The sequence below is a fragment of the Rhinoderma darwinii genome, chromosome 1 (genome assembly GCF_050947455.1).
Source record: "Rhinoderma darwinii isolate aRhiDar2 chromosome 1, aRhiDar2.hap1, whole genome shotgun sequence".
Lineage (NCBI taxonomy): Eukaryota > Metazoa > Chordata > Amphibia > Anura > Rhinodermatidae > Rhinoderma > Rhinoderma darwinii.
In genome coordinates, this window is record NC_134687.1 from 30,360,683 (window position 1) to 30,382,760 (window position 22,078).

Here is a 22,078-nt window from a genome sequence, read left to right on the forward strand (position 1 = left end):
ATTTATACTGCAAAATCTGAAGTACTCGCTAATGAATACAGTACAATTCCTTTAATCTGGCATCAATGAGGCCTGATAGGTGCCAGATTAAGAAAAATAGTGGATTACTGGATTTGCATTAAAAAAAAAAAAAAAACCTGTATATAAAACCACACTTTTAAAAAGAGTAGATAACATTAAAAAGTAACTAAACTTTTAACAAACTTCTGACATGTCATAGTGACATGACAGAAGTTTGTATTGGTGGGGTTCCGAGCACTGAGACCCCCATCAAATCGCTAGAATGAAGCAGCTGAAGCGTTCATGTGAGCGCTCAGCTGCTTCGTGTCTGTTCGGCTTTTTCCATAAAGCGGATGTATCGAAGTACTGGCTCGTAGACTTTGTATTGAGCCCTTACTCCGCTACATTGATTTTCGGAAAAAGCCAAGCAGACACGAAGCAGCTGAGCGCGCACACGAGCGCTTCTGCCGCTTGTTTTAAGCGATCGGTGGGGGTCTCAGTGCTCGGACCCCCACCAATCAAAACTTATGACATGTCAGAAGTTTGTTGAACGTTTAGTTACCCTTTAAAGGCTATGTACACCTTTGCAAGGCAATTAGTTGTTTTTTTTTTACTAAAAAGGTCCATCAGTGTGATTGGTGCAACTTTACAAATAAAATGATTTACTTTTTTTTAGATACAGCAGTTCTGCATTCTCTATACACAGCAGTTGTATCTAGCGCTATTCACTGAATCGGAGGACCTGCCTGGTTGAGTGACAGCGGATCCTGCGTGTCTGACATGCAGGATCCACCTGTAAACTAGCACATCTGAGTTCATAACTTTGTCATAAGTTTTTAGGTGGATCACTGGAGGTAAAACTGGATCCTATAACTGTTAGTCTTCTGAAATTCAAAATTTTATTGCAAATTACTGCTAGGAGAAAGTTCTGGATTATCAGACTTCATTACCAGGTGCCGAATTAAAGCAATTTGACTGTACAATAGGTAACTCAGGTTCCCTTTTAACCATCTATGTAAATATCAAGAAATCGAAATCCTTCATCAACATCGGGAAAATATTTGGTCTGCCTTTACAGTCCCAAGTGTCTAAAAAAAAAAAAACGTATGTGTGTGTATATATATATATATATATACACACACACACACACACACACACACACACACACTGTCTCCCAGTGTTGGATTTGACAAGGGATAAACGTTGCCTGATTGGTCAGGGAGCAGCTGATCCACTGCTTCTTAGCCAATCAAAGCATACACGATAATGGGGAAATCAGGGGCGATCGCTGACAAAAAGAACGACGAGCTAATGAACCAAAGCAAACTGACTACCCGAGTTCTTCATTACCAACTTTGCTTGAAAATGTTCAACACGGAGGGCTACACAGACTTTTTGTAGCGCCACTGATCAATTCTAACTCTTGAGTGACAGCTGCAGTCCACACGCTTGCACGCAACTCATCGTATTGATTAGGACTGCAGCTGTAGCTCAATTGTTAAAATCAATCAGTATCATTACAAAAAGTCTAAGTGTAGCCCTGGCCATAGAGACTGCTAAAGTTTGTCAATGCAGACAATATAGGAGCAAATACAGACAGATAATACAAGCAGTCTGTTTACCACATCCAATATGGCTGCCATTACCGCTCCCAATAGGGTTGTCACCCATTCCCAAACTTCTGAGTGGCATTACTGCCTGGTTATGTCACGGCAGATCCCTGCTCCACTACTAGGCATACCTGTCATTCCAAAATCTGGGTGAACAGTCCAATGTTTCCCACCTCTCCTTTCTTACCTGTCTCCTTTCCCTTCGAGATAATGAACTCCCATTGAGTATGGTCCACATGATTCTAGCTGCAATTTTGGTATCAATCCAGAGAAGCCGGAAGCCATGGTAATAATGCTTTATCTCGTCCAAAACCCGCTGTCCTATAGACTTCTTTACGGTGTCCACATCTGACAACGGACTATACACAGGGCCTCCTTCTTCCAGCTTTTTATTTTTGTCCTTTAAAGACTTCAGCGATTTTTCTACCACCGAGTCATCGAATAGGGGGCTCGTAGAGTGCAAACCTCGAACCGACGTGTACTGGGGTCCTAGACTGCCGGCCACGCCGCTCCAGGTCGGTGATGAATTGTGGACTCTAAAATAGGTTCTTTCAGGTCGGTTAGTCCATGAAAACCCATTATTCCCGTCTCTTAGTGAAATGTAAACAGGATGGGCGGCAGTGCAGCTTCGAAAGTGAGAAGTCCTAGGTGGGAAACAAAAGACGGAAATATAATGCAAGTCAGATAAACAGTGAATATGAATGTTCCTTTATTTCATAAAAGCCTTCCACTCTGTAATAGAATTAAAGGGATTGATCCATCCAGTCGACCCTAGAACATATACCATGTTAGTTATATGGCATCATAGGGGGGAGGGGGGGGGGGACTTCGGATCACCCCCTCTAGGAGTCAAAGCTCAGCTCTTGATGGGACAACTTTAAAGTTGACAGTATATTGGAGTAGGGGGTCAGCGCTCCGAATCCCCTGCCGACTGTATATAGCTAAAGGGGTATTCCCATCTCAGATATGTATGGCAAAACTACAGATATACCATAAATGCTTAATAGTTGGGTGTCCTTCCTTTGACCCGTTACGCAAGACTAGGTGGCCGCAGACTGAATCGACTCTTTTCGGAACTTCCATAGGTTTGAATGGAGGGAGATGTGCGCCTACCAGACATTTTTGACAAAGCCTGTGCCATTCATTTCTGAGATAAAAATACCCCTGATGTAAGAATTTCACCCCTTAGTAGGATCGCACGGGATACGGATCTCGTTGAACCGTCTGCAATGTCCGGCATCACTTGAAGTAGTGTCGGGTTCTCGGCAGTAATGCAACATTTTGGTGAATGAACGTTCCGGTTTCATTAGGACAATTCCCAATACATGACATGAGGTCCCATGCGGTGTATGACATTTATAGTCTTAGGTTACGGCGATATATTTACCCTTTGGACAATTTTTCACAAAAATGATTTTCAGGTTTTATTTTGGCAAAACAATAAAAAAAAATAAAAAAAATAAAAAAAATGTAGCTTGAGGAAGACTTTCACCCATTTACCGTAGACTCCCGTGTGAAGGGAAGCAGAAGGGGCCCCAGGCTGGCACCCGTGGGGTTGCCACATTTTTAGCCATCATGTTTTTAGACTGCACGGTCTGAGTATTCAAAGCCAGACAACCATTGGAAAAAGATTCGTCTTAAAGGGGTTGTACAGGTTGGGGGCGCACGCGCGTGTGTGTGTGTGTGTGTGTGTGTGTGTGTGTGTGTGTGTGTGTGTGTGTGTGTGTGTGTGTGTGGTCTGGCAGCTGGGCCTCCCACCGATCTCAAGAACGACAGAGCCGCAGAACTGCTTTAGAGCTGTAGCCCCTTCACAGCTGCACCCCCGGCCCCCCACTCTGAGGGAAAAACTAAAAGCCCATTTACACGTGACAATAATTGTGAACGATCGCTCCTAGGAACGCTCGTTAGGCGGATTATTGGCCTGTGTAAACAGAGCAGCGATCACTTGACAAACACTTGTTTGTCAGCTGATCACATAGTTTATGCGGGTACAAAATCATTGTTGTCGGCAGCACATCTTGTGTAAACCGAGGTTGTGCTGCCGACCGTGATGCAAACTGATGAATACTGAACGAGCGTATTAATGATTGTCCATCCCCATACAGTAAAGCATCGGCCTGTGTCAACGGAGCGCCGATAAACTGGTTATACAGTTGATCGGCGCTAGTTATGCCCAGAAACCCATCTTTAGAAGGGGACGCATCGAGGCCGGGTCAGAGAGATCAGACCATCACGGATCATTATAGACCAGTAAGCTTAACATCCATCGTGGGGAAAATGTTTGAGGGGCTATTGAGGGACTATATACAGGATTATGTGACAATAAATAGCATTATAAGTGACAGCCAGCACGGTTTTACTAAGCACAGAAGTTGTCAAACTAACCTAATCTGTTTTTATGAAGAGGTAAGCAGAAGCCTAGACAGAGGGGCCGCTGTGGATATAGTTTTTATATGAGGGGTGAGCAGAAGCCTAGACAGAGGGGCCGCTGTGGATTTCGTGTTTTTGGACTTTGCAAAGGCATTTGACACTGTCCCTCATAGACGTCTAATGAGTAAATTAAGGACTATAGGTTTAGAAAATATAGTTTGTAATTGGTTTGAGAATTGGCTCAAGGAACGTATCCAGAGAGTTGTGGTCAGTGATTCCTACTCTGAATGGTCCCCGGTTATAAGTGGTGACCCCAGGGTTCAGTGCTGGGACCACTATTATTCAACTTATTTATTAATGATATAGAGGATGGGATTAATAGCACTATTTCTATTTTTGCAGATGACACCAAGCTATGTAATATAGTTCAGTCTATGGAAGATGTTCGTGAATTGCAAGCGGATTTAAACAAACTGAGTGTTTGGGCGTCCACTTGGCAGATGAAGTTTAATGTAGATAAATGTAAAGTTATGCATCTGGGTACCAACAACCTGCATGCATCATATGTCCTAGGGGGAGCTACACTGGGGGAGTCGCTTGTTGAGAAGGATCTGGGTGTACTTGTAAATCATAAACTAAATAACAGCATGCAGTGTCAATCAGCTGCTCCAAAGGCCAGCAGGATACTGTCGTGTATTAAAAGAGGCATGGACTCGCAGGACAGGGATGTAATATTGCCACTTTACAAAGCATTAGTGAGGCCCCATCTAGAATATGCAGTTCAGTTCTGGGCTCCAGTTCATAGAAAGGATGCCCTGGAGTTGGAACAAATACAAAGAAGAGCAACGAAGCTAATAAGGGGCATGGAGAATCTAAGTTATGAGGAAAGATTGAAAGAATTAAACCTATTTAGTCTTGAAAAAAGACGACTAAGGGGGGACATGATTAACTTATATAAATATATTAATGGCACATACAAAAAATATGGTGAAATCCTGTTCCATGTAAAACTCCCTCAAAAAACAAGGGGGCACTCCCTCCGTCTGGAGAAAAAAAGGTTCAAGCTGCAGAGGCGACAATCCTTCTTTACTGTGAGAACTGTGAATTTATGGAATAGTCACCGCAGGAGCCGTCACAGCAGGGACAGTAGATGGCTTTAAAAAAGGGTTAGATAATTTCCTAGAACAAAAAAGTATTAGCTCCTATGTGTAGAATTTTCCCTTCCCTTTTCCCTTCCCTTGGTTGAACTTGATGGACATGTGTCTTTTTTCAGCCGTACTAACTATGTAACTATCATAAAGCGATGATATATCTTTTTGTCGGTTTTCCGTTCACATTTATATCTGTTCAGCGCTTTTTATTGATGAATTGGTGCTTTTTCTTTTGGCTCTTCCCACCAGAATGGCTTTTAGTATCATCTGCCCTACTCGTTTATACTAGTTGTACTTTTTGTAACAGTTCTTGATCAGAGAAGTAAAGCTTGTCCTAAAATGTTCAAGACGGCAGGCAAGGAACTGCAAAGGGCCTCTTACACGGCCCAACATGTCAACGAGTGCCGATCAACGAGAGCAGTGTGTGGGGACGAGGGCTCGTTACTCCGATAGCCCGTCCCCGTGCATTTCTATCATGTCGGCACCGCGTCTTCCGGCGTACACAGGGCGATGTGCTGCCGACAACAATAATATTTTCTGCTGTAAAGCGATACAAATCAGCATTTGCTCCTTCATCGGCTCATTGTTGCCCTGGTTACTCAGGGCAATGATCGGGAAAGAGCGTGAACATGAACGCTCGTTTGTCCGATGACTGGCCCATGTAAGAGGGCCTTAAGACCGGTATAAATCTGTGAAAGAGATAGAACGTGGGAAGGCGATATGCCCGTACCTGTGATTTACCAACCGTAAAGAAGTGCAACCAAGACAAACACGATCTGGAAGACCTGTGGGAAAAAAAAAACGAAAAACAAACAATGAGCAGCTCTTAATGGCAACACTACAGATAATACATAGTCACATCATGTTCATGGTTTCCGTTTGGTGTAGTTGTGGAACTTAAATCCCTGATGTATGCCAGGGTGTACCATACAGTGGCATATATCACTTATAGGCACCCAGCACGCGTTATATGTTTTTTGGCCAAATGTATTGGAAAGCTCAACCGCAGCTCACTCCATTCTGTACTATCAGAGTTACAGAAAAGAACATCAATCCATTCATTCTCTGCCTAGAAGTGGTGGCAATGTCTTCAGCAGAGTGGGGTGGTTCCGGTGACACTCGTTTTTGAGGTAGGTGCGGTCCATGAATTCGGACCAGCATCTATCATACATGAATGGCGTATATTGTGGATATGCTATAAATGTCTAAGGTGGGAATACCCCTATAACAGGACGTATATCTTCCCGGTGGATGCCAAAAGGACAGTGTTTAGGCCTCCGTCTGATCTACGGACCCGATCACTGTGTCTCGTGCTGAATATGATGAACGGAAACGTGTGACTAGACCCTAAGGGAGTGTAAAGAGCACACAATACAGGCCCTCATATCTCGGCTACCTGGGGCCCTAGTACTATCACATATGGGTTGGGGGATTGGGTTAACCCTTTCAGGACCAGGGTCTTCTGATGCCTGAATGGCCACAGATAAACTTCACTTTGCTAATGCAAATTTCCTTCTTGTTTTCCTTTAAAATATTTAATATAATTACTTTTAACTAAAAAAAAAACAACTTTATTGCACAATATATTCCTCTTACTCTCCGGGGTATAGCGATACTAAGAACCGAGATACAGCCGAGAACAAAAGGTCCCCATATTAATTCTAGCTTTTCCCCACCGTTAGCTGGAATTTGGGATCAGTAAATGAATGCTAAGTACTTGCGTACAAACACTTTTATATTAGATAGATAAAGAGGTTCTGTCACCAGATCATCAAATCCCTATCTCCTATTGCATGTGATCGGCGGTGCAATGTAGAGAACAGTAACGTTTTTTTTTGTTTTTTTTAAAACGATAATTTTTGCCCAAGTTATGAGCAATTTTATATTTATGCAAATTAGCTTTTCAATGGACAACTGGGCGTGTTTTCTCTTATTTCCAACTGGGCGTTGTGAATAGAAGTGTATGACGCTGACAAATCAGCATCATACACTTCTCATCGTTCCCACCCAGCTTCTTTCACTAAAGACACACACAGCGTGACGTCACACACAGGTCCTTCAACCTTGTCGTCGGACAAAGAAGATACATCGGCTCCCTGTCCAAAAGGTTAATATGCCCGTCTCTAGGGAGTTTACTATGCTTACCTGCACATGGTGATGCTGCTGAAAATTCAACTGGAGCTGATGTGTCTTCTCTCTTCCGACGCCAAGGTTGAAGGAACTGTGGGTGACGTCATCATTCCCAGCCAGCTTCGTTCACTGCAGACACTGGGAATGATGACGTCACCCACAGGTCCTTCAACCTTGGCGTTGGAAGAGAGAAGACAGATCAGCTCCAGGCATACATTTGAATTTGCAGCAGCATCACCATGTGCAGGTAAGCATAGTAAAGTCCCTAGAGACGAGCATATTAACCTTTTGGACGACTTTCAGCCGATGTATCCTCTTTGTCCGACGACAAGGTTGAAGGACCTGTGTGTGTGACGTCACGCTGTGTGTCTTTAGTGAAAGAAGCTGGGTGGGAACGATGAGAAGTGTATGGTGCTGATTTGTCAGCGTCATACACTTCTTTCTATTCACAACGCCCAGTTGGTAAAAACACAATACACGCCCAGTTGGTAAAAACACAATACACGCCCAGTTGGAAATACGAGTAAACACGCCCAGTTGTCCATTAGAAAGGCTCATTTGCATAAATATAAAATTGCTCATAACTTGGGCAAAAATGATCGTTTTAAAAAAAACAAAAAACGTTACTGTTCTCTACATTGCAGCGCCGATCACATGCAATAGGAGATAGGGATTTGATAATCTGGTGACAGAGCCTCTTTAACACCTTCCCGACCGCCCACTGTCTTTTGACGTCAGGCGGTGCGGGTGCTTAGTCTACAGAGACGTCTTTTGGCGTCGCTGTAGATTAGGCTGATGAGCGCTCATCCTCTAAGCAGGAGCTGTTACTAACAGCTCCTGATCTTAGAGCAGCCTCCTGAACACAGCTGGGGTCGGCACACATTCGGACCCCAGCTGTTTAACCCTTTGATTACCGCGGTCCGTGACCGCGGCAAGATCAAAGGGAATTCCCCTCTTTGATCCATCACCAGGATTCCAGTGATGCGATCAAACACCGGGGAATCCCTCTGCAGTCAGCCCTGGGGACCTACAAAGGACCCCAGGGCTGTCTGTTCCATGTGCCTGCTGTTCGGGCACACTATGTGCTGCCCGATCAGCAGCCTGTGTCATAGTGACACAGTGTAATGTATTAGCGTACAGAAGTATGCTAAAAAATAAAGTTACAAATAAAGTTATCCCCTGATGGGATTAAAAAAAAAAAAAAAAAAAGTCACAAAAAGAGTCTTTATTTTGAATTAAATACATTTTATTGCCCCTACACTAGATAAAAACAAAAAACCTATGCATATTAGGTATCTACACGACCGTAATAACCTGAAGAATTAATCTATTATTTAGCGTGAAACGTGAACGGGATAAAAAACAAAAAAAACTATTCCGAGAATCGCTTTTTCCTATATTCACGCCGTAAAAAAAAATTTTTTTACCCCCAAACTGTGGCAAAAAAAAAAATACTATTTCTCTCGCATAAAACAAGGCCTCATACAGCCACGTCAATGAAAAAATAAAAGCGTTATGGCTGCTGAAACGCAGAGAGGCAAAAACAGAAAAATTTAGCTGGTCATTAAGGTCTTTTGTTAAGAGCAGATACAGCGGGGATGGGGAGACACCAAACATTGACGGTTAATGAGGTGTAGATTTGGGATAACATTTTCAGCATAATATGGACACATAATTACGTGGGTGCGGGACGTCCATGTAAGGGGTCTCCATGTCAGAGGGAGCTCCTGACAATACATTAGGGTTGGGGGGAAAGGGATTTTAAAACTTTTACTTTTGAAACTGTTTTTATTATTTTCATTTCCTTCCCTTTCTCCCATCCCATGCTTGAACTTGATGGACATATGTATTCATTTATTTTATACATATTTTATTGATTTTACTTTTATGAAACACTTATTGCGCTGGGGCTGGAGGATGCTGGGGTGACATGATCTGTGTCCTCGCAGCATTATTCTGTGTACAGATCACATATCATAGTGATCTAATCACCAGCAACTATTAGATCACTATGACAAATATCACGTCATCACAGATTCCACCAGCCCCATGTAACAATTGGAAGCCTGTGATGTTATAGTGACATCACGGGTTTCCATAGCGATGGCCGAACGCAGGAATAAAGCGTCCTGCATTCAGGCTGCAGTGCCAAAGATAGTCCTTACTTTGAGCGCGGTCTTTAGCGCCTTTTGGGACAGAGACATGATAACTTCAGCTCCCTGTCATCACAGGAGAGTCGGGCTGACTAAGTGCCAATCTGCCATTATAATAAGGACTGTAGGTCCACGCCCTGGATGCCGGGACTTCAGCAGATACATCCACAGATTATGTGCGGACCAGGTACAAAGGGGTTGTAGGAGATTACAAAAATGGCTGCTTTTTTTTTTTCTTTACATGAACTCTTGTCCGTGGGTTGTCTGATATCTCACCCCATTTATCTTCCACCTTCTGAGATGATGATAGGAGTGTAGAGGACCAAGAAAGGGCAAATCTCTCCTCCTTGTAGAAGAATTGCTACATTATTTAGGGCAGATGGAGCGGAGGTAACCCGTCTCCTTTGAGAATTCCTTTAAAGACGGTGAGCTCGGTCCGTTTTAGTAAATACCTGTATTCCCCATAAAAAAACAAAACAAAAAAACCCCACAAATTTGAAAGCTCTTTTCATAGAACTCTGCATTGTGCAGTTCCTCGGTTATTCCTCCTAGAAATTTATTAATAAATTGAAGGCTGGGTGTTACCAGTTGGAGGGGCGTGTCCCTACACAGACTGACACTGTCCAATCAGATCTGATAGACTGAGACTGTGTAGGGACACGCCCCCAATTGGTTACACCCAGACGTCAATTTATTTATATACGGTATATTTTTAGGAGGTGTAACAGTGGAGCTGCACAACGCAGAGTTATAAGACAGGATGATCCAAAATTTGTCACTTTATTTAGTACTAAAACAGAGGAGAGGGGACCTTTAAGGTCTTTCTTCACTTAACGCCACTCATTCCTACATAAGCAGGTTCCGGAATAGTATCTGTCCGTAGCTACATATAGTGATGCTGGTCACTTCACTAGTAGGTAAAATCACCCCCTTAGGGCTCTTGCACAGAGGACCGTGTGTGCCGCCCGAGTCCCACACGTGACCTGTCGAAAGATAAGATATGTTCTATCTTTCCATGGATCGGAGAGTCACCCACTGAAGTGAATGGGTGCATGAAAACTATCGAGGGCCACGAAAAAACAGCCCGAGTGGCACTTGGTTGTGTGCAAGAGCCCTTTGACTACAACCACGCAATTCACTGTTGCCCTTTTGGGCAAAATCAGTAAAAGCTGAAGAAACTAAACAAATTGGTAATGGCCAAACTGGATCAAGTTCAGAACAAAATGGGTGATGCCAGTCATCTCCACTGCCCCGATTGTGCCAGAATCAATAAAAGTTGGGGGATGGGGGCTAAACACGACACAGCAGCGCTCAAAGACAGAAGAAATGAAAACAGAGCACTGATTGGTTGCTAGGGGCAATAAGGACAGATTTTATATTAGACCAGAGGTATCTAAATGATATCCAAACAAATAAGGCTGGGTTCACACGAGCATGTTACGTCCATAATGGACGGAACGAATTTCGGCCGCAAGTCCCGGACCGAACACACTGCAGGAAGCCGGGCTCCTAGCATCATAGTTATGTACGACGCTAGGAGTCCCTGCCTCGCTGCGGGACAACTGTCCCGTACTGTAATCATGTTTTCAGTACGGGACAGTAGTTCCACGGAGAGGCAGGGACTCCTAGCGTCGTACAAAACTATGATGCGAGGAGCCCGGCTCCCTGCAGTGTGTTCGGTCCGGGACTTGCAGCCAAAATACGTCCGTCCGTTACAGACCGAACATGCTCGTGTGAATCCAGCCTAAGGCTTCATAGTCATGAGAATCTCTCAGTAGTGAAGCCTCAGGCTTCGGGCCTATAACTTCCAGTAATTATTCCTCAGCATAGAACGGAGGCTATGCCCACATCTGCGTCGAAGCCTCCGTTGCAGGTTGCATCACATTTCACATAAAAAAACAGTGCTGCATGCAGCACTGTTTTTCCGTCGAAGTTCCTGACACGTCACCCACTGGACCTCATTGTCAGTCAATGGGATCCATCGGGCATAGTTGGTATTGGTCATATGAAAAATCCGGCACTGCATCGTGGTTTGCGCTGTAAACTGAAACCATAACGGAGATGTGAACAGAGCCCAAGATGTTTAAAAAAAACAATGGGATGTAAATCCCACCATAGACACTAGTCATCCCTCCAGATCTACCCAGTTACTGGTGACGGTACACAGTTCATGCTTCAACAGACCAGAACCAAATCAACCACCAGTTCCCACCAGCAAATAAACGTCATTTACACAGTGAGACGGAGAACAGGTATTACCTACATGTAACGCTGCAAGTCCAGGCCTCGCAACAAATCCTATGTAAACCCGGTTAGGGCCTGTTCACATCACCGTTCATTTCCATTCCGGGGTTCCGTCCGGTGAACACCGCAACGGAAAGTGAAACTGACAGCACAGCTTCTGTTTCAGTCACCATTGATCTCAATGGTGACGGAAACATCGCTAAGGCCCCATGCCCACTTCAGTTTTTTCCTTCAGGGTGCTATCCGTTTTTGTCACTGATGGCACCCTGAACCCATTCATTTCAATGGGGCCATACACACTTCAGTTTTTTTGACGGTCCGTTGCTCCTTTCCGATCCAAAGTAGAGCATGTCCTACTTTGGGCCGAGAATCCGTGAGCGTGTGGCCCATGCAAGTCAATGGGGCCGTCAAAAAAACTGAAGGCACACGGAAGGCATCCGTGTGCCGTCCGTGTGTGATGGAGCCGTTGCCTAGCAACCGCCGGGCGGGCAGAAAAACATTACAAAAATATGACACTAATCGGCAGCCACTTGTCTCTATCAATCACTGAGAAAAGAGGCGGCGGATTAAAAATAAAATAAAAAGCATTTCATACATACCCAGTCGTTGTCTTGGTGACGAGTCCCTCTTCTTCCTCCAGTCCGACCTTCTTTTGTGACGCGGCAGCCTGTGATTGGCTGCAGAGGTGGTTACGTGGGATGAAGCGTCATCCCTGGAGGCCGGCCTTCTGACGTGCGTGACCGCCACTACAGCCTGTGATTGGCTGCAGCGGCGACATGGATTGAACGTCATCGCTGGAGGCCGGACAGGAGGAATGTAAGTATGAACTTATTTTTTTATTACATTAAAATTGTATTTTCCGTGCGCCGAGCATAGTACTGTCCAGGTTGCTGAAGTAGTTACCGCCGATCAGTGCAGCCCATTAACTCTTTCAGCACCCTGGACAGTACCATGCTCGGGGCTCGGAAACGGAATGCACACGGAAACCACACGGCCGCTAAAACTGGTTCACGGACCCGTCAAAAACGGCCGTGAAAACGGTCATGGAAGTGTGCACGAGGCCTAATGCTTTCCGTTAGTCACAATTCCGGCAGGTTTCCGGTTTTCTGACGGAATCAAAAGCGGAGTCGACTACGCTATTGATTCTGTCAGAAAACCGGAAACCAGCCGGAATGGTGACTAATGGAAAGCATTAGCGATGTTCCCGTCACCATTGAGATTAATGGTGACTGAAATGGTAGCTGTGCTGTCACTTTCACTTTCCGTTGAGGGTTTCACCCGATGGAAACCTCGGATGGAACCCCGGAAAGGAAATGAACGGTGATGTGAACAGGCCCTAAGTCACACTGCTGCTACGTGTCAATCAGAAGTGTCACAACGTAAACACGGCAGAATTACCGTCCCACATAAAACACGCGGATAGTGACCTACGGTGCGGATTCTCCATCTGCAGCATGTCGATTTCTCTTGCGAAAACGCTGCAGAATTTACGCTGTGTGCGGACGTAGCTTACAAACTAGCGAATACACAAACTGGAGGAACGGCCATAGAAACTAAGTGCAGGTTACATTCCTGCTAGACGCTGCGCTGACTCCGGACTTGATATAACACAGTGGACCAACACTGCTGCTCAGGGTGCAAAGTCCTGTTATCAGATGAAAGTAAACTTTGTATTTCATTTGGAAATCTCGGTCCCAGAGGAGTCAATCCAAGTGTCTTGTGGTCCAGTGTGAAGTTTCCACAGTCAGTGATGGTTTGGGGGCCGTGTCATCTGCTGGTGTTGGTCCACTGTGTTATATCAAGTCCGGAGTCAGCGCAGCGTCTATCAGGACATTTTCCAGCACTTCATGCTTCCCTCTGCTGACAAGCTTTATGGAGATGCAGATTTCATTTTCCAGCAGGACTTGGCACCTGCCCTCACTGCCAAAAGTACCAATACCTGGTGTAATAACCACAGTATCACTGCGCTTGATTGGCCAGCAAACCCGCCTGACCTAAACCCCATAGAGAATCTACTGGGTATTGCCAAGAGGAAGATGAGACACCAGACCCAACAATGCAGATGAGCTGAAGGCCGCTATCAAAGCAACCTGGGCTTCCATAACACCTCAGCAGTGCCACAGACTGATCGCCTACATGCCAAGCCGCATTGATATCTCCTCAGCAGTGCCACAGGCTGATCGCCTCCATGCCACGCCGCATTGATATCTCCTCAGCAGTGCCACAGGCTGATCGCCTCCATGCCACGCCGCATTGATGCAGTAATTCATGCAGAGTCGGAGCCCCGGACAAGTATTGAGGGCAGATACTGGACAGACTTTTCAGTAGGCCAACATTTCGGAATTAAAAATAATTTTTGAAATTGGGCTTATTTAATATTCTAACTTTCTGAGAGACTAAATTTTGGGTTTTCATTACCTGTTCCCATAATCATCAACATGAAAAGAAAAAAATGCTGGAAATCACTCTGTGTGTAATGAATCTACAGAATATACGAGAGACACTTTTTGAATTGAATTACTGAAATAAATTAACTTTTTGATGATATTCTAATTCATTGAGAAGGACCAATATATATATATATATATATATATATATATATACATACATACATATACACACACACACAGTAAGGGCGGATTTACACGAACATGCTATACGTCCGTGCAACCCGCGTGATTTTCACGCGGGTCGCACGGACCTATACAAGTCTATGGGGCCATGCAAACTGTCCGTGAGTTTTGCGCAGCGTTAATCCACTGCGTAAAACTCACAACATGTCCTATATTTCGGCGTTTTTCAGGCAACACGCACCCATTGAAGTCAATGGGTGCGTGAAAATCACGCGCAGCACACGGAAGCACTTCCGTGGGACGCGCGTTATTCGCGCAACTGCAGTAAAAGAATAAATGTAAACAGAAAAGCACCACATGCTTTTCTGTTTACAAACATCCAAACGGAGTGTCATAATTATGGCGGCTGCGCGAAAAGCACGCAACCGCGCATCCATATGAACATGACACACAGAGCTGTCAAGTGCCTTTTGCGAACGCAAAACGCAGAGTTTTTTGCATGCGCAAAACGCACACACTCGTGTAAATCCGCCCTAAATAGGATATTATTTTTAAAAACATCCTATACACACACAATGGGCCTCATTTATCAGTGCTGAGAGAATTTAGTCTAGTTGGTCATAGCAACAAATCACAGCGCAGCTTTCATTTTTCCACAGCAGTTTTAGAAATAAAAGCAGCGGTGCTGGGCTGTGTATATATAATGTATGACAGTGTATATCCCATACATATAGGTGCTGGGCTGTGTATATATAATGTATGACAGTGTATATCCCATACATATAGGTGCTGGGCTGTGTATATATAATGTATGACAGTGTATATCCCATACATATAGGTGCTGGGCTGTGTATATATAATGTATGACAGTGTATATCCCATACATATAGGTGCTGGGCTGTGTATATATAATGTATGACAGTGTATATCCCATACATATAGGTGCTGGGCTGTGTATATATAATGTATGACAGTGTATATCCCACACATATAGGTGCTGGGCTGTGTATATATAATGTATGACAGTGTATATCCCATACATATAGGTGCTGGGCTGTGTATATATAATGTATGACAGTGTATATCCCATACATATAGGTGCTGTGTGTATATATAATGTATGACAGTGTATATCACATACATATAGGTGCTGGGCTGTATATATATAATGTATGACAGTGTATATCCCATACATATAGGTGCTGGGCTGTGTATATATAATGTATGACAGTGTATATCCCATACATATAGGTGCTGGGCTGTGTATATATAATGTATGACAGTGTATATCAGATACATATAGGTGCTGTGTGTATATAATGTATGACAGTGTATATCAGATACATATAGGTGCTGGGCTGTGTATATATAATGTATGACAGTGTATATCACATACATATAGGTGCTGTGTGTATATATAATGTATGACAGTGTATATCAGATACATATAGGTGCTGGGCTGTGTGTATATATAATGTATGACAGTGTATATCACATACATATAGGTGCTGGGCTGTGTATATATAATGTATGACAGTGTATATCAGATACATATAGGTGCTGGGCTGTGTATATATAATGTATGACAGTGTATATCCCATACATATAGGTGCTGGGCTGTGTATATATAATGTATGACAGTGTATATCAGATACATATAGGTGCTGTGTGTATATAATGTATGACAGTGTATATCAGATACATATAGGTGCTGGGCTGTGTATATATAATGTATGACAGTGTATATCACATACATATAGGTGCTGGGCTGTGTATATATAATGTATGACAGTGTATATCAGATACATATAGGTGCTGTGTGTATATAATGTATGACAGTGTATATCAGATACATATAGGTGCTGTGTGTATATAATGTATGACAGTGTATATCAGATACATATAGGTGCTGGGCTGTGTATATATAATGTATGACAGTGTATATCCCATACATATAGGTGCTGGGCTGTGTATATATAATGTATGACAGTGTATATCCCATACATATAGGTGCTGGGCTGTGTATATATAATGTATGACAGTGTATATCCCATACATATAGGTGCTGTGTATATATAATGTATGACAGTGTATATCAGATACATATAGGTGCTGGGCTGTGTATATATAATGTATGACAGTGTATATCCCATACATATAGGTGCTGTGTGTATATAATGTATGACAGTGTATATCACATACATATAGGTGCTGGGCTGTGTATATATAATGTATGACAGTGTATATCCCATACATATAGGTGCTGGGCTGTGTATATATAATGTATGACAGTGTATATCCCATACATATAGGTGCTGGGCTGTGTATATATAATGTATGACAGTGTATATCCCATACATATAGGTGCTGTGTGTATATATAATGTATGACAGTGTATATCACATACATATAGGTGCTGGGCTGTGTATATATAATGTATGACAGTGTATATCAGATACATATAGGTGCTGTGTGTATATAATGTATGACAGTGTATATCAGATACATATAGGTGCTGGGCTGTGTATATATAATGTATGACAGTGTATATCCCATACATATAGGTGCTGGGCTGTGTATATATAATGTATGACAGTGTATATCCCATACATATAGGTGCTGGGCTGTGTATATATAATGTATGACAGTGTATATCCCATACATATAGGTGCTGTGTATATATAATGTATGACAGTGTATATCAGATACATATAGGTGCTGGGCTGTGTATATATAATGTATGACAGTGTATATCCCATACATATAGGTGCTGGGCTGTGTATATATAATGTATGACAGTGTATATCCCATACATATAGGTGCTGGGCTGTGTATATATAATGTATGACAGTGTATATCAGATACATATAGGTGCTGTGTGTATATAATGTATGACAGTGTATATCAGATACATATAGGTGCTGGGCTGTGTATATATAATGTATGACAGTGTATATCCCATACATATAGGTGCTGGGCTGTGTATATATAATGTATGACAGTGTATATCCCATACATATAGGTGCTGGGCTGTGTATATATAATGTATGACAGTGTATATCCCATACATATAGGTGCTGTGTATATATAATGTATGACAGTGTATATCAGATACATATAGGTGCTGGGCTGTGTATATATAATGTATGACAGTGTATATCCCATACATATAGGTGCTGTGTGTATATAATGTATGACAGTGTATATCACATACATATAGGTGCTGTGTGTATATAATGTATGACAGTGTATATCAGATACATATAGGTGCTGGGCTGTGTATATATAATGTATGACAGTGTATATCCCATACATATAGGTGCTGGGCTGTGTATATATAATGTATGACAGTGTATATCCCATACATATAGGTGCTGGGCTGTGTATATATAATGTATGACAGTGTATATCCCATACATATAGGTGCTGGGCTGTGTATATATAATGTATGACAGTGTATATCCCATACATATAGGTGCTGGGCTGTGTATATATAATGTATGACAGTGTATATCCCATACATATAGGTGCTGGGCTGTGTATATATAATGTATGACAGTGTATATCCCATACATATAGGTGCTGGGCTGTGTATATATAATGTATGACAGTGTATATCCCATACATATAGGTGCTGGGCTGTGTATATATAATGTATGACAGTGTATATCCCATACATATAGGTGCTGGGCTGTGTATATATAATGTATGACAGTGTATATCCCATACATATAGGTGCTGGGCTGTGTATATATAATGTATGACAGTGTATATCCCATACATATAGGTGCTGGGCTGTGTATATATAATGTATGACAGTGTATATCCCATACATATAGGTGCTGGGCTGTGTATATATAATGTATGACAGTGTATATCCCATACATATAGGTGCTGGGCTGTGTATATATAATGTATGACAGTGTATATCCCATACATATAGGTGCTGGGCTGTGTATATATAATGTATGACAGTGTATATCCCATACATATAGGTGCTGGGCTGTGTATATATAATGTATGACAGTGTATATCACATACATATAGGTGCTGTGTGTATATATAATGTATGACAGTGTATATCACATACATATAGGTGCTGGGCTGTGTATATATAATGTATGACAGTGTATATCCCATACATATAGGTGCTGGGCTGTGTATATATAATGTATGACAGTGTATATCCCATACATATAGGTGCTGGGCTGTGTATATATAATGTATGACAGTGTATATCACATACATATAGGTGCTGGGCTGTGTATATATAATGTATGACAGTGTATATCCCATACATATAGGTGCTGTGTGTATATATAATGTATGACAGTGTATATCCCATACATATAGGTGCTGGGCTGTGTATATATAATGTATGACAGTGTATATCACATACATATAGGTGCTGGGCTGTGTATATATAATGTATGACAGTGTATATCACATACATATAGGTGCTGGGCTGTGTATATATAATGTATGACAGTGTATATCACATACATATAGGTGCTGGGCTGTGTATATATAATGTATGACAGTGTATATCCCATACATATAGGTGCTGGGCTGTGTATATATAATGTATGACAGTGTATATCCCATACATATAGGTGCTGGGCTGTGTATATATAATGTATGACAGTGTATATCCCATACATATAGGTGCTGTGTGTGTATATATAATGTATGACAGTGTATATCCCATACATATAGGTGCTGTGTGTGTATATATAATGTATGACAGTGTATATCACGTACATATAGGTGCTGTGTGTATATATAATGTATGACAGTGTATATCCCATACATATAGGTGCTTGGCTGTGTATATATAATGTATGACAGTGTATTACACATACTGTAGGTGTCTCCAGGCCTGTGTGCGCTGTCTGTGACACTGAGGGAATCCCCGGCCTCTTTCTCACCTCTGTTAGTCTCTCCCCGGTTCCACACCAGCGGGGTTCGGGCTCCCCAGGAGGATCTCGGTAGGCAGCCTCTCACCAGCAGGGCAGCCATGATGTCAGGACGGGCGGAGAATATGAATTATTACAGATCAGTCCCGGTGATGATTCCTGGCTGAATGCTGCCCCATGTCCTGCTGCCAGAACAATCTCCACCTCTATCTGTCCACTGCGCCTGCGCAGAACCAACTGCCGGCGAAAAGGCGGAGCTGCGTCTTGACGTAAAAACACGTGATCGCTTCTGCATATACTGGAGCGGCCATTTTGCATTACAGATCAAGAATACTGAATGCAAGAACACGTGATCTTTCTCTTTACAGGCAAAGGATTGAATGACGCAAATGATCGAAAGAAGTGTTAGCGGCCATCTTGGTTATGGGCAGAGCCTATCGCCGTGACATTGCAGGTGATTTCTACATGAGGGAAGGGTCATATACAGCGGTGTTCTTCACTTGTATTTCTTATTACCCATAAGACACTGGTCTGCGCTGATTTTTACACGAGTTTGTTTTTAAGAATTACAGTTGTGTAATACATTGCAGAACATAATTTTTTACAGTTTAATAAAATGCATTTGGGAGGTTTTGTAATGCCACAAAGCCACATTCACTTGTATCTGCGTCCTCTAGACGTAGATACAAATGAATATTATAGTCTGCTGCTGCCCCTCTGAGGGGGCGGCGGCACCACTGAAACCAGCTGCCGCCACCCCCTCTTGCACTAATTGTACCTGCGTCTATAGCACGCTGATACAAATAGATGCGTTAGCGCTGAATGGCCGGGCATATTCTGTGCCCGACCATTCAGCGCCTTACAATGACGCTGATTGGCAGGGCAAAATTACTTGCCCCGCCAATCAGCGCCTTTCAACAGCGCTAGCGGCGCGATGACGCTTCCGTTGTTGAAAGGCATTGATTGACGGGGCAAGTCATTCTGCCCTGCCAATCAGCGCCTTTCAATGACGCTAGCGGCGCGATGACGTCATTGCGTCGTTCAGCTCCAGTTGACCTGCTCAGAAGTGAGCAGGCCTGCATTGCCACCGGACTGCGCGGGAACGGGATCATGTGAGTATGTAAAAAAATTTTTTTTTTTCTAATAAAACTCTGAGTGGCATTATCTACAGTGGGGTCTATATGTGGGGATGTGGAGTACTATATACAGGGGGAGCTATATGTAGGGCACTATCTACAGGGTTGGGCTATATGTGGAGCACTATCTATAGGGGGAGCTATTTGTAGGGCACTATCTACAGGGGTGCGCTATATGTGGGACACTATACAGGGGTGGGTTACCTGTGGGGCACTATCTACAGGGGGTTATATGTAGGACACTGTCTACAGGGGTGGGTTATATGTGGGACACTATATACAGGGGGAGCTGTATGTGAGGCACTATCTACAGAGGTGGGCTATATGTGGAGCACTATATAGGGGGAGCTATATGTAGGGCAGCACGGTGGCTCAGTGGTTAGCACTATTGCCTTGCAGCTCTGGAGTCCTTATGTGGTCACTATCTACAGGAGCTGTATGTGGGGCACTATCTACAGAGGCTCTATGGGGGTCACTATCTACAGGGGGCTATGGGGGCACTAGATACAGAGGGCACGGTGTGTGTGGGACACAGTGTTTGGCACTATTATAATCAGTGACACAGTATATGGCGCTATTATAATTAGAGGTGCAGTGTATGGTGCTATTATATTTAGGGGTGTTGAGAATTTTATCTTCGTTTATAGGTGCAGAAATGTTTTAAAAGTGAGAAGACATCTGAGCGAAAAACTGCGGAAATAGGTTATGGCCGGGAGAAGTCGCCATAGAGATCTGGACCGGATGGAGAAGAAAAGAGAAAAAGAACTAGAATCTGAGATGTCACCGGTGAGTCACTTAATGTAAATGTTTATTCTGCCTCTAATCAGTAATGTAGTCACTGTATGATCTGCAGCGAGATGATGGGTGGTATGAATATAATATGATTATTTTTTTTTGTGAAACAGCATCTCCCAGCATATCCTCACCATTCTTCGGGCCATGCTGGGAGCTGTAGTTTTACGTCGTACAAACCTACATGGCAGGGGTTGCAGTAAATTGAGCTGTATTTGTTCTAGTGCTGTATATATGTACTGAGCTTGGTTCTGGTGCTGTATATATGTACTGAGCTTGGTTTTGGGGCTGTATATATGTACTGTGCTTTGTTCTGGGGCTGTATATATGTACTGAGCGTGGTTCTGGTGTTGTATTTATGTATTGAGCTTTGTTCTGGTGCTGTATATATGTACTGAGCTTTGTTCTGGTATTGTATATATGTATTGAGCTGTGTTCTGGTACTGTATATAGGACAGAGCTTGGTTCTATTGCTTTATATATGTATTGAGCTTGTGTAATGACAGGGTAGGGAGACAGACAGGTGAGCCCTAATCTACCCGCCACTCAGTCCCTGCCTACTTGCAACGACCCGTCCTAAGCGACGGGGTACAACTGGGCGACGGTCCCTACGCTCAGTAAGTGCAAGACAGACAAAACAGACAGGGGTACACAGAAGCTAGGGAAACGGGGCAGCTGCCCACGGAGACACCGTGAGCAACAAGCGAGGTGAACGAGCCGAGTCAAACCAGGAGAGAGCGAGGTACAAAATACTGAGCAGGAGAGTGGTCAGAAAGCCAAGGTCAATAACAAGCAGAGTATCAGTAGTACAAGCAGCAGCAGCAAGCCAGGAAACAAGCATAGAAGAATCACAGGCAAAGGAGGAACAGGAAAGGCAGGTATAAATAGACAGTGGGCGGGAACTAGCTCCGTCTGGCCAGGCTGTGATAGGCTCTCCCACTCCTAAGCATGCCATGCTGAGTGGTGGAAGATGGAGTCAGTCTCACAGACATAGGAGCAGGTG

The 22,078-nt window shown here is 43.2% G+C and overlaps 1 protein-coding gene across 2 annotated transcripts in view; it reads right to left on the bottom strand.

The window, feature by feature from the left end:
* LETM1 (leucine zipper and EF-hand containing transmembrane protein 1) overlaps window positions 1–19,389 on the bottom strand; it is a 51,172-nt gene extending 31,783 nt beyond the window's left edge. For both annotated transcript variants that reach the window (XM_075856990.1, XM_075856981.1), the window contains exons 1-3: window positions 19,160–19,389; window positions 5,862–5,916; window positions 1,798–2,254 (exon numbers count right to left, since the gene is read on the bottom strand). In XM_075856990.1, coding sequence (XP_075713105.1) covers window positions 1,798–2,254; window positions 5,862–5,916; window positions 19,160–19,250 — 603 coding nt within the window. In that variant the 5' untranslated portion in view covers window positions 19,251–19,389. The remainder of the gene's footprint in view (window positions 1–1,797; window positions 2,255–5,861; window positions 5,917–19,159) is intronic.
* Window positions 19,390–22,078: the final 2,689 nt, after the last annotated feature.